This window comes from Motacilla alba, unplaced genomic scaffold (assembly GCF_015832195.1).
Source record: "Motacilla alba alba isolate MOTALB_02 unplaced genomic scaffold, Motacilla_alba_V1.0_pri HiC_scaffold_34, whole genome shotgun sequence".
Taxonomy (NCBI): domain Eukaryota; kingdom Metazoa; phylum Chordata; class Aves; order Passeriformes; family Motacillidae; genus Motacilla; species Motacilla alba.
In genome coordinates, this window is record NW_024037436.1 from 1,599,466 (window position 1) to 1,612,561 (window position 13,096).

Here is a 13,096-nt window from a genome sequence, read left to right on the forward strand (position 1 = left end):
ATTTCCCAGGATTTTGCTCCATTTTGACATCCCAGAGCATTTCCCAGGATTTCGGCCACGCTGGGATTGCATTTTCCTTCTCCTTTCCCATTTTTTTTGCTTTTTTCCCCAGGATCAAGATGAGAAAAGGATGAAAATGGAAACCAAAGACGGGTGAGGAGAAGGGGCAGCGCTCCCGGCCGGAGCCGTGTCCCGGTGCCGGTGACAGTGACACCGACGACGTCGCTGCTCCGTCCTCATCCCACAATTTCACTTTTCCCTCGCAGGTCGGAAATCAAAGACGAAATCCCTCAGGTTAAAATCGCTGCCTCTGCTAAAGTAAGTCCCCCCTCATCCCATTTTTTTTTTTTGGGATTTCTCAATCCCTTCAAACTCCTGAATTTTAGGGTTTTTTTGGGCCGAGTTGATCATTCCGAAGGGTGAATCATCCTGTGGGAATATAAACCCGTTTCCAGCCCTTTCACCTTCCCGAAATCCCGGCAGCTTCTGATGGGAAACCCCGGATTTTGCCAAAATCCTGGAAAATCCGGGAATAACTCTGGGGAAAGCTGACTCTCCCTCCCCTCTCCCGCAGACCACCCCCCCGAAATGCCTCGACTGCCGGCAGTACCTGGACGACCCCGACCTCAAATTCTTCCAAGGCGACCCCGACGACGCCGTAAGGGATCCAAACCTCCTTCGCCGAGCTCAGAAAAGCAGGAATATCCTTTAATCCCGATTTTTGGGGTTTTTTTCCCCCTGAAATCCAGCTGGAGGAGCCGGAGATGCTGACGGACGAGCGCTTGTCCATCTTCGACGCCAACGAGGACGGCTTCGAGAGCTACGAGGACCTGCCCCAGCACAAAGTCACCTCCTTCAGGTGAGATCCCGGAGAGGAGGGGGGGATTCCCTCTGGAATTCCCTCGGGAACGGCGCCCCACGCCCTCCGCGTGTCCCCTCCACCCCCCCGGCAGCGTTTATGACAAGAGGGGACACCTGTGTCCCTTCGACACCGGCCTCATCGAGAGGAACATCGAGCTCTACTTCAGCGGTGTCGTCAAACCCATCTACGACGACAACCCCTGCCTGGACGGTGAGGAAACGTCCGGAATCTTCCGGAATTCCGGGCATTTCGGGACCCCCCCGGGGTGGGAATTGCCGGAATGTTCTGGTTTGCTTGCCAGGTGGGGTGAGAGCCAAGAAGCTGGGGCCCATCAACGCCTGGTGGATCACGGGCTTCGACGGCGGGGAGAAGGCGCTGATCGGCTTCAGCACGGGTGAGGAGGGGCTTCGGGGGGATTTGGGGCTTTTTTGGGGTGGTTTTGGGTTATTTTGGGCTTTTTTTGGGGCAGGGTTTCAGGGTTTTTGCCTTTTCTCCTCCTTTTTCTCCCTTCTCCTTTCTTCTCCCTTTCTTCTCCTTTTCTCCTTTTTTTTCTATTTTTTTTCTCCCTTTTTTTTCTCCCTTTCCTCTTTTCTTCTTTCGTTTTTCTGGTTTTTCTTGTTTTCTTTTTTCTTCTTTTCTTTTCTTTCCTCTCTTTTTTCCATCTTTTCTCTGTCTTCCCTTTTTTCTTCTCTTTCTTTCTTCCTCTTCTTTCCTCCTTTTTCCTCCTCTTTTCTGCTCTTTCCCACTTTATTTTCTTTCTCTTTTCCTTCTTCTTTCTTTCCTCTCTTTCCTTTTTCCTGCTCTTTTCTCCTTTATTTTATTTTCCTCCTCATTTCTCCTTTTTTCTGCTCTTTTCCTTTTATGTTTATTTTATTTTATTTTATTTTATTTTATTTTATTTTATTTTATTTTATTTCCTTCCTCTTTCTTTCCTCTCTTTCCTCCTCATTTCTCCTTTTTCCTGCCCATTTTATTTTATTTTATTTTACTTTATTTTATTTTATTTTATTTCCTTCTCTTTCTTTTCTCTCTTTCCTCCTCATTTCTCCTTTTTCCTGCCCTTTTCATTTTATTTTATTTTATTTTATTTTATTTTATTTTATTTTATTTTATTTTATTTTATTTTATTTTATTTTATTTTATTTTATTTCTTTCCTCTCTTTCCTCTTCATTCCTCCTTTTTCCTGCCCTTTCCCTCTTCTTTTATTTCATTTTTTCCTCTTTCCCCCTCATTTTTTCTCTCTCTCTCCTCCTCTTTTCTCTCCCCTCTCCTCTCCCCCTCATTTCCCCCGTTCCTCTCCTCTCCCACCCCGTTTTTGCCCCAAATCCCCCGTTCCGGGGCCTCCCGCAGCCTTCGCCGACTACATCCTGATGGAGCCCAGCGAGGAGTACGCGCCCACCTTCGCGCTGATGCAGGAGAAGATCTACATGAGCAAGATCGTGGTGGAGTTCCTGCAGAACAACCGCCACGTCAGCTACGAGGACCTGCTCAACAAGATCGAGGTGACTGTGCCGCTGCGGTGGCACCTCTCCGCGTTGGCACCTCCCCGCGGTGGCACCTCCCCATGGTGTCACCTCCCCGTGGTGTCACCTCCCCACACTGTCGCCTTTCCACGGTGTCACCTCCCCGTGGTGTCACCTCCCCGCGGTGTCACCTCCCCATGGTGTTGCCTTTCCATGGTGTAACCTCCCCATGGTGGCACCTCCCCATGGTGTCACCTCCCCGTGCTGTCACCTCCCCGTGGTGTTGCTTTTCCACGGTGTCACCTCCCCATTGTGTCACCTTTCCTCAGTCTCACCTCCCTGTGGTGTCACCTCCCCGTGGCGTCACCTCCCCCTGGTGTCACCTCCCCGTGGTGTTGCCTTTCCATGGTGTCACCTCCCCATGGTGTCACCTCCCCACACTGTCGCCTCTCCACGGTGTCACCTCTCCACAGTGTCACCTCCCCACGGTGTGACCTACCCTTGGTGTCGCCTCCCCATGGTGTCACCTCCCCGTGCTGTCACCTCCCCGCGGTGTCACCTCCCCATGGTGTCACCTCCCCGTGGTGTTGCCTTTCCACGGTGTCACCTCCCCAGCCATTCCAAACCATCCCCAACCATTCCCAAACCATCTCAACCCTTCCCAACCCTTCCCATCCTTGGTGACCCTTGGAACGGGTGATCTGGAGAAGCGTCAGTGACCATCCCCAACCCTTCCCAACCATCCCCAACCATCCCAAACCATCCCAAACCATCCCCAACCATTCCCAACCATCTCAACCATCCCCAACCATCCCAACCATTCCAAACCATCCTCAACCATTCCAAACCATCCCAACCATTCCAAACCATCCCAAACCGTCCCCAACCATTCCAAACCATCTCAACCCTTCCCAACCCTTCACATCCTTGGTGACCCTTGGAACGGGTGATCTGGAGAAGCGTCAGTGACCATCCCCAACCCTTCCCAACCATCCGCAACCATCCCAACCATCCCAACCATTCCAAACCATCCCAAACCGTCCCCAACCATTCCAAACCATCTCAACCCTTCCCAGCCATTCCCAACCTTGGTGATCCTTGGAACGGGTGATCTGGGGAGGCGTCAGTGACCATCCCCAACCCTTCCCAACCATCCCCAACCATCCCCAACCCTTCCCAACCATTCCCAGCCATTCCAAACCATTCCAAACCATCCCCAACCATTCCAAACCATCTCAACCCTTCCCAGCCATTCCCAACCTTGGTGATCCTTGGAACGGGTGATCTGGAGAGGCGTCAGTGACCATCCCCAACCCTTCCCAACCATCCCCAACCCTTCCCAACCCTTCCCAACCCTTCCCAAACTCCCCCAGACCACGGTGCCGCCGGCGGGGCTCAACTTCAACCGTTTCACGGAGGACTCGCTGCTGCGCCACGCCCAGTTCGTGGTGGAGCAGGTGGAGAGCTACGACGAGGCCGGCGACAGCGACGAGCCCCCGGTGCTCATCACCCCCTGCATGAGGGACCTCATCAAGCTGGCCGGCGTCACCCTGGGCAAGAGGTGAGCTTTGGGGGCAAAAACCCCAAAATCGGGAAAATCCGACCGAAATCTGGGAGGGTTTGGGCTCCGGGGTCTCGATATTGGGAAAATCTGCCCAAAATTGGGGATTCTCGTGCCGGGCGTGATGGACCTCATCAAGGTGGGTGGGGTCACCCTGGGCAAGAGGTGAGGTTTGGGGGCAAAAACCCCAAAATTGGGCAAATCCGACCGAAATTTGGGAAGCGGGACCTCAAAAGTAAGAGAATTTGCCTAAAATTGGGGAGGGTTTGGGTTCGGTGAGCACAAAATTGGGAGACCCCAACCAAAATTGGGAAAATCTTCCCAAAACTGGTGAGGATTTGGGTTCAGTGGCACGAGAAGTGCTGGGAGGCAGAGCAGAAGCCCCCCCAAAATTGGGAAGACCCTCTCAAAACTGGGACAACTCTCCCAAAATTGGGAAGATCCTCCCGAGATCACAAAAACCCTCCCAAAATTGGGAAGACCCTCTCAAAACTGGGACAATTCTCCCAAAATTGGGAAGACCCTCTCAAAACTGGGACAATTCTCCCAAAATCGGGAAGATCCTCCCAAGATCACAAAAACCCTCCCAAAATCGGGAAGATCCTCCCAAAACTGGGCAAACCCAAACCTGATGCTTCTCCGGAGGGAGAAGGACGCCGGGTTGGGTCCCCAAAATCCATCCGCACCCTTTGGGCGACCCCACCCGGCACCTGTGGGGGTCCCTTGGGTGTCCCCGGGGTGGTGTCCCCGTCCCCGGGCGTGGCCTGAGCGCTGTCCCCGTGCCGCAGGCGAGCCGTGCGGCGCCAGGCCATCCGCCACCCGACGCGCATCGACAAGGACAAGGGTCCCACCAAGGCCACCACCACCAAGCTGGTGTACCTCATCTTCGACACCTTCTTCTCGGAGCAGATCGAGAAGGACGAGCGCGAGGAGGACAAGGAGAACGCCACCAAGCGCCGGCGCTGCGGCGTCTGTGAGGTGACCCAGGGTGACCGGCCGTGGGGTGGCGAGGGGTTTGGGTGGTTGGTCTTGGAGGTCTCTTCCAGTCTTGGTCAACATCATCTCGTTGGGTTGGGTTGGGTTGGTTAGTCTTGAAGGACTGCCAGTGTTGGCCAACATCAGCGTTGTGGGTTGGGTTGGTTGGTCTTGAAGGTATCTTCCAGTCTTGGTCAACATCATCTCATTGGGTTGGGTTGGGTTGGGTTGGTTGGTCTTGAAGGGCTGCTAGTGTTGGCCAAGATCAGCGTCATGGGTTGGGTTGGTTGGTCTTGAAGGGCTGCCAGTGTTGGCCAAGATCAGCGTCAGGGGTTGGGTTGGTTGGTCTTGAAGGGCTGCCAGTGTTGGCCAAGATCAGCGTCATGGGTTGGGTTGGTTGGTCTTGAAGGTCTCTTCCAGTCTTGGTCAACATCATCTCGTTGGGTTGGGTTGGGTTGGTTGGTCTTGAAGGGCTGCCAGTGTTGGCCAACGTCAGCGTTGTGGGTTGGGTTGGTTGGTCTTGAAGGTCTCTTCCAATCTTGGTCAACATCACCTCCCTGGATTGGGCTGGCTGATCTTGGAGAGTCTTCCAGTCTTGGTCAAAGTAATTTTCATGGGCTGGGTTGATGTTGAAGCGCTTTTCCAGCCTTGGTCAACGCCAACGCCAATGTCATGGGTTGGGTTGGTTGGGTTTGGAAGGTCTTCCAACCTTGGTCAACATCACGAGTTGGTTGAGTTGATGGTGGAGGAGCATTCCCGGTGTCACCGGTGTCCCCTGTCCCGTGCCAGGTGTGCCAGCAGCCCGAGTGCGGCAAGTGCAAGGCGTGCCAGAACATGGTCAAGTTCGGGGGCAGCGGCCGCAGCAAGCAGGCGTGTCTGCAGAGGAGGTGGGTGGCCCTGTCCCCAACGTCCCCGTCCCCAAACCCCGCTGTCCCCAACCCCGAGCCCCCGGTGACGTCCCCGGTGACGTCCCAGGTGTCCCAACCTGGCGGTGCGGGAGGCGGACGAGGACGAGGAGGTCGATGACAACATCCCCGAGATGCCCTCGCCCAAGAAGATGCTCCAGGGCCGCAAGAAGAAGCAGAACAAGAGCCGCATCTCCTGGGTCGGGGAGCCCATCAAGGTGAGGCACCTGGGCAGGTGAGGGGGCCTGGAAAGGTGAGGAGACATGTCCAGGTGGGGGGATCTGGCAAGGTGAGAGAGCCCATCCAGGTGAGGGGAACCCATCCAGGTGAGGCCAGAGTTGGATCTCTTGGGTGGGGAACCCATCCAGGTGAGGTCAGAGTTGGATCTCTTGGGTGGGGAACCCATCCAGGTGATACCAGAGTTGGATCTCTTGGGTGGGGAACCCATCCAGGTGAGGTCAGAGTTGGATCTCTTGGATGAGGGAGCCCATCCACCTGAGGAAGCCCATCCAGGTGAGGTCAGAGTTGGATCTCATGGATGGGGGAACCATCCAGGTGAGGGGAACCCATCCAGGTGAGGTCAGAGTTGGATTTTGTGGGTGAGGGAACCATCCAGGTGAGGGGAACCCATCCAGGTGAGGGGAACCCATCCAGGTGAGGCCAGATTTGGATCTCTTGGGTGGGGAACCCATCCAGGTGAGGGGAACCCATCCAGGTGAGACCAGATTTGGATCTCTTGGGTGGGGAACCCATCCAGGTGAGGCCAGAGTTGGATTTTGTGGGTGAGGGAACCCATCCAGGTGAGGGGAACCCATCCAGGTGAGGGGAACCCATCCAGGTGAGGCCAGATTTGGATCTCTTGGGTGGGGAACCCATCCAGGTGAGGGGAACCCATCCAGGTGAGGTCAGAGCTGGATCTCATGGATGGGGAACCCATCCAGGTGAGGCCAGAGTTGGATTTTGTGGGTGAGGGAACCATCCAGGTGAGGGGAACCCATCCAGGTGAGGCCAGAGTTGGATCTCTTGGATGAGGGCCGCATCCAGGTGAGGGCCCCATCCAGGTGAGGCCGTACCCGTAACCGCCCCCATGCCCCGGCAGAGCGACGGCAAGAAGGATTACTACCAACGCGTCTGCATCGACAACGAGACCCTGGAGGTGGGCGACTGCGTGTCCGTGAGCCCCGACGACCCCACCAAGCCCCTCTACCTGGCCAGGTGGGTTCTCCATGTTCCCACAGGGGTGGGGACATGGGGACATCCCCACCGAGACCCTCCACCTGCCCAGGTGGGTTCTCCCTGCTCCCATGGGCTGGGGACATGGGGACATCCCTGATGATCCCACCTGGCCAGGTGGGTTCTCCATTCTCCCATGGGTTGGGGACATCCCTGATGATCCCACCCAGCCAGGTGGGTTCTCCATTGTCCCATGGGTTGTTTAGGGACACGGGGATGTCCCCGATGATCCCACCCGGCCAGGTGGGTTCTCCATTGTCCCATGGGTTGGGGACATCCCCGATGATCCCACCCGGCCAGGTGGGTTCTCCCTGCTCCCATGGGTTGTTTAGGGACACGGGGATGTCCCCGATGATCCCACCCAGCCAGGTGGGTTCTCCTTGCTCCTCCCATGGGCCTGGGGACAGTGGGACGTCCCCTGTGACACCGTGGTGCCCCTCAGGGTGACGGCCATGTGGGAGGACAGCGGCGGCCAGATGTTCCACGCCCACTGGTTCTGCCTGGGCTCGGACACCGTCCTGGGGGCCACCTCGGACCCTCTGGAGCTGTTCCTGGTGGACGAGTGCGAGGACATGCAGCTGTCCTACATCCACGGCAAGGTCAACGTCATCTACAAGGCGCCCTCGGACAACTGGGCCATGGAGGTGGGGACGGCGCCGCGGGCTCCGGCCGCTGCCGGCCAGCGCGGCCGATCCCGGCCACCGCCGCGGTTTTGTCCCTCAGGGCGGGCTGGACACGGAGATCAAGATGGTGGAGGACGACGGGAGGACCTACTTCTACCAGATGTGGTACGACCAGGAGTACGCGCGCTTCGAGAGCCCGCCCGGCGCGCGGCCCACCGAGGACAACAAGTACAAGTCAGTTTTTGGGCGGAAGAACGGGAATTTTGGGTTCTTCCCGCCCCAGAGAACGGGTTTTTTTTGGAGGACCCGGCGGTGTTCCGGCAGGTTCTGCATGAGCTGCGCGCGCCTGGACGAGGTGAGGCACAAGGAGATCCCCAAGGTGGCCGAGCCGCTGGAGGAGGCCGACGGCAAGATGTTCTACGCCGTGGCCACCAAGAACGGCGTCCAGTACCGCGTCGGGGACGGCGTCTACCTGCTGCCGGACGCCTTCTCCTTCAGGTGGGTTTGGGGGTCCCACCTTCGGGATTTTTGGCGTTTCCCACCTGTGAATGGAGAGCTGGTGTCCCGAATTTCCGGAAGTTCGGCGTGAAGGTCACCCCAGTTTTGGTTTTTTTTGTGGTTGGACTGGGAGGTGGCTCTGGTGGGATGATCCTGGTGCTGCGTTCTGGGGGGCGAATCGGAATTTGGGAATTGCTGGATCAGGGATTTCAAGTTGGGAGATCCCTCGGGGATCCTGAGTTCCGAATTTCAACCCGGTTTTGGGGGGACAAATTGGAATGATGGGGTTAAGGCTCTAAAAGCTCTCCAAGATCCCTCAATTCCAACTCTTCACCCAACCTTTGGTGAGTACGTTGGAATCAAGATTGGAAAACCCCTCCGAGATCCTTCAATTCCAACTCTTCACCCAACTTTTGACCAAAAAAATTGGGATCAAGACTGGAAAACTCCTCCAAGATCCCTGAATTCCAAATCTTGACCCAACTTTTGGAGGACAAATTGGAATTATGGAATCATAGAACCAGTTAAGGTTAGGAGGCCCCACCAAGATCCCTCCATTCCAAATCTTCACCCAACTTTTGGTGGATAAATTGGAATGAAGGCTGGAAAACCCTTCCAAGATCCCCGAATTCCAAACCTTCACCCAACTTTTGCCAAAAAAAATTGGGGTCCAACCTGGAAAACCCCACAAGATCCCTGAATTCCAAATCTTGACCCAACTTTTGGAGGACAAATTGGAATTATGGAATCATAGAACCAGTTAAGGTTAGGAGGCCCCACCAAGATCCCCGAATTCCAACCCTTCACCCAACTTTTGATGGATAAATTGGAATGAAGGCTGGAAAACCCTTCCAAGATCCCCGAATTCCAACCCTTCACCCAACTTTTGGTGGATAAATTGGAATGAGGGCTGGAAAGCCCTTCCAAGATCCCCGAATTCCAAACCTTCACCCAACTTTTGCCAAAAAAAATTGGGGTCCAACCTGGAAAACCCCACAAGATCCCTGAATTCCAAATCTTCACCCAACTTTTGGAGGACAAATTGGAATTATGGAATCATAGAACCAGTTAAGGTTAGGAGGCCCCACCAAGATCCCTCCATTCCAAATCTTCACCCAACTTTTGATGGATAAATTGGAATTATGGAATCATAGAACCAATTAAGGTTAGGAGACCCCACCAAGATCCCCGAATTCCAACCCTTCACCCAACTTTTGGTGGATAAATTGGAATGAAGGCTGGAAAACCCTTCCAAGATCCCCGAATTCCAACCCTTCACCCAACTTTTGCCAAAAAAAATTGGGGTCCAACCTGGAAAACCCCACAAGATCCCGGAATTCCAAATCTTGACCCAACTTTTGGAGGACAAATTGGAATTATGGAATCATAGAACCAGTTAAGGTTAGGAGGCCCCACCAAGATCCCCGAATTCCAACCCTTCACCCAACTTTTGCCAAAAAAAATTGGGGTCCATCCTGGAAAACCCCACAAGATCCCTCCATTCCAAACCTTCACCCAACTTTTGCCAAAAAAAATTGGGGTCCAACCTGGAAAACCCCACAAGATCCCTCCATTCCAAACCTCCACCCAACTTCTGCTGGACAAACCGAGCTCAAGCCTGGAAAACCCCTCCAAGACCCCCCCCAGCTCCGCGTCCCGACGTGTTTTTGGGACGTTCCTCCCGGTTTTGGCAGCGTGAAGCCGGCCAGCCCGGCCAAGAGGCCCAAGAAGGAGGCGGTGGACGAGGAGCTGCACCCCGAGCACTACCGCAAGTACTCCGAGTACATCAAGGGCAGCAACCTGGACGCGCCCGACCCGTTCCGCGTGGGCCGCATCAAGAGCATCTTCTGCAGCCTGCGCGGCAACGGCAAACCCAACGAGGCCGACATCAAGATCTGCATCTACAAGTTCTACAGGTGCCAAACCCGGGCGGTTTTGGTGGGGTCTGAGGGGCTGGGAAGGGTTGGAGTTGGTGGTGAAAGGAGATTTTGGTGGCCCAAACCTTTGGAGGTTCTTGGTCGCCGGGGGATGGAGAAAAATGGGGGTTCTGGTGTCTCCAGGTGGGATTTCCATGGAGGGGTTGGATTTGGGGGCGGTTCTGAGATTTTGGGGAGCAAATCTTGGGTGCTACGCTGAGTTCCTGGAGGTCTGGATGGGTTCCTGGATGGGTTCCTGGAGGTCTGGATGAGTTCCTGGAGGTCTGGATGGGTTCCTGGAGGTCTGGATGGGTTCCTGGATGGGTTCCTGGAGGTCTGGATGAGTTCCTGGAGGTCTGGATGGGTTCTTGGAGGTCTGAGTGGGTTCCTGGAGGTCTGGATGGGTTCCTGGAGGTCTGGAGACCCCAGGGGATGGAGAAAAAAGGGGGTTCTGGTGTCTCCAGATGGATGATCCTGGTTGGACCTTCACAGCTGGAAAAACTCTCCCAAAGCTGCGAGGGTTGTCCCGCACTCGGTGAGGCCGGGTCAGCCTCAAAATCGGGAGTTTTGTCCCCAAAGCCGTGAGGGTTTGGGCGCGGTGGCCCCAAAATTGGGGAGACGCTCCCAAAATGGATGAGGGTTTGGGGTCGGCGGCGTGAGCGGCGCTGGGAGTTGGGGTGGAAATCCATGGACTTGGACGATCCTGACCGGACATCTTTGGACACTTTTGGATGTCCTTGGAGCTCTTTGGGTATCTTTGGATATTTTTGGATGTCCTGGGACGTCTTGAGATGTCTTTGGATGTCGTGGGAGGTCTTTGGACGTCCTGGAACATTTTTGGGCATCTCTGGACGCCTCAACCTCCCTCAAAACCCCTTTCTCCTCAACCCACTCCCCATCCCACCTCCAATCCTCCTTCCATGCCACCCCAAAACCCGCTCTCCGAACCCCAACCCCACCAGGAGCGGGACCCACCTCGCGTTCTCCCCCCTAATCCCGGCGTTTCTCCGGGAATTCCCAGGCCCGAGAACACCCACAAGTCCACCAAGGCGAGCTACCACGCCGACATCAACCTGCTCTACTGGAGCGACGAGGAGGCCACCGTGGAGTTCCGGGCGGTGCAGGGCCGCTGCTCCGTGGTCTACGGCGAGGACCTGACCGAGAGCATCCAGGACTACTCGGCCGGGGGCCCGGACCGCTTCTACTTCCTGGAGGTGAGGGGACGGGGGGTCCGGGGGGGCAGCGGGGGTCTGGAGACGCCGGGGATGGAGAAAAATGAGGGGTTCTGGTGGGATTTCCATGGAGGGGTTGGATTTGGGGGCGGTTCCGAGATTTTGGGGAGCAAATCTTGGGTGCTACACTGAGTTCCTGGAGGTCTGGATGGGTTCCTGGATGGGTTCCTGGAGGTCTGGATGGGTTCCTGGAGGTCTGGATGAGTTCCTGGAGGTCTGGATGGGTTCCTGGAGGTCTGGATGAGTTCCTGGAGGTCTGGATGGGTTCCTGGAGATCTGGATGGGTTCCTGGAGGTCTGGATGGGTTCCTGGATGGGTTCCTGGAGGTCTGGGTGGGTTCCTGGAGGTCTGGATGGGTTCCTGGAGGTCTGGATGGGTTCCTGGATGAGTTCCTGGAGGTCTGGATGAGTTCCTGGAGGTCTGGATGGGTTCCTGGAGGTCTGGATGGGTTCCTGGATGGGTTCCTGGAGGTCTGGATGAGTTCCTGGAGGTCTGGATGGGTTCCTGGAGGTCTGGATGGGTTCCTGGATGGGTTCCTGGAGGTCTGGGTGGGTTCCTGGAGGTCTGGATGGGTTCCTGGATGAGTTCCTGGAGGTCTGGATGGGTTCCTGGATGGGTTCCTGGAGGTCTGGATGGGTTCCTGGAGGTCTGGATGGTTCCTGGAGGTCTGGATGAGTTCCTGGAGGTCTGGATGGGTTCCTGGAGGTCTGGATGGGTTCCTGGAGGTCTGCAGACCCCAGGGATGGAGCAAAATGTGGAGGTTCTGGTGAAATGAGGATTTTTGGTTGGTTGTTTTTTTGTTCCAGGCTTACAACGCCAAAACCAAGAGCTTTGAGGATCCTCCCAACCACGCCCGGAGCTCCGGGAACAAAGGGAAGGGCAAGGGGAAAGGGAAAGGTGAGGCTGGAAAAGGTGGGAAAGTCCAGAAAAAGGGATGGAAAAAGGTGGGAAAAGGGGTGGGAAAAGTCCAGAAAGAAAAGTGGAAAAGGGTGGGAGAAGGAGCAGGAAAAGGGATGGGAAAAGGGTCAGGAAAAGATGGGGGAAAGGGTGGAAAATGGGTAAAAAAGGGGCAGAAAATGGGTAAAAAAGGGGCAGAAAAATGGGTAAAAAACAGGGAGAAAATGGGTAAGAAAGGGCTGAAAATGGGTAAAAAGGGGCAGAAAAATGGGAAAAAAAGGGGCAGAAAAATGGGGTGGAAAAGGGGCAGAAAATGGGTGAAAAAGGGTCAGAAAATGGGTAAAAAAGGGGGAGAAAATGGGTAAAAAGGGGCAGGAAATGGGTAAAAAGGGGCAGAAAAGGGGCAGAAAAGGGTCTGGGAGTGATGGGTTACCAGAGGAGGAGGAGGAGGAGGAGGAGGAGGAGGAGGAAGGGCTGCACTGAGCCCGGCGGCGCCGGCTGCAGGGAAGGGCAAAGGGAAGGCGGCGAGCGCGGAGCAGAGCGAGCAGGAGCCGGCCCAGCTGCAGGTGCCCAAGCTGAGGACGCTGGACGTGTTCTCCGGCTGCGGGGGCCTCTCCGAGGGCTTCCACCAGGCAGGTGAGCTCCAGCTCGGGTTGTGAGCTCCAGCTCGTGGAGCTGTGAAGCTCGTGGGGCTGTGAGCTCCAGCTCGTGGGGTGGTGAGCTCCAGCTGGTGGGGTGGTGAGCTCCAGCTGGTGGGGTGGTGAGCTCCAGCTCGTGGGGCAGTGAGCTCCAGCTCGTGGGGCTGTGAGCTCCAGCTGGTGGGGCTGTGAAGCTCGTGGAGCTGTGAGCTCCAGCTCGTGGGGTGGTGAGCTCCAGCTCGTGGGGCTGTGAGGTCCAGCTGGTGGATGGTGACCTCCAGCTCATGGAGCT

At 55.7% G+C, this 13,096-nt stretch overlaps 1 protein-coding gene across 1 annotated transcript in view; it reads left to right on the forward strand.

The window, feature by feature from the left end:
• The window catches only part of DNMT1 (DNA methyltransferase 1), a 31,685-nt gene that overhangs the window by 3,657 nt on the left and 14,932 nt on the right, over positions 1 to 13,096 (forward strand). Inside the window, exons 4-22 of the mRNA XM_038126308.1 lie at positions 113 to 153; positions 267 to 318; positions 575 to 658; positions 750 to 859; positions 954 to 1,072; positions 1,164 to 1,256; positions 2,214 to 2,365; positions 3,700 to 3,887; positions 4,676 to 4,865; positions 5,652 to 5,749; positions 5,838 to 5,985; positions 6,867 to 6,982; positions 7,443 to 7,644; positions 7,724 to 7,857; positions 7,948 to 8,121; positions 9,816 to 10,037; positions 11,059 to 11,251; positions 12,076 to 12,166; positions 12,671 to 12,802. Of these exons, the coding sequence (XP_037982236.1) occupies positions 113 to 153; positions 267 to 318; positions 575 to 658; positions 750 to 859; positions 954 to 1,072; positions 1,164 to 1,256; positions 2,214 to 2,365; positions 3,700 to 3,887; positions 4,676 to 4,865; positions 5,652 to 5,749; positions 5,838 to 5,985; positions 6,867 to 6,982; positions 7,443 to 7,644; positions 7,724 to 7,857; positions 7,948 to 8,121; positions 9,816 to 10,037; positions 11,059 to 11,251; positions 12,076 to 12,166; positions 12,671 to 12,802 (2,539 nt within the window). The remainder of the gene's footprint in view (positions 1 to 112; positions 154 to 266; positions 319 to 574; positions 659 to 749; positions 860 to 953; positions 1,073 to 1,163; positions 1,257 to 2,213; positions 2,366 to 3,699; positions 3,888 to 4,675; positions 4,866 to 5,651; positions 5,750 to 5,837; positions 5,986 to 6,866; positions 6,983 to 7,442; positions 7,645 to 7,723; positions 7,858 to 7,947; positions 8,122 to 9,815; positions 10,038 to 11,058; positions 11,252 to 12,075; positions 12,167 to 12,670; positions 12,803 to 13,096) is intronic.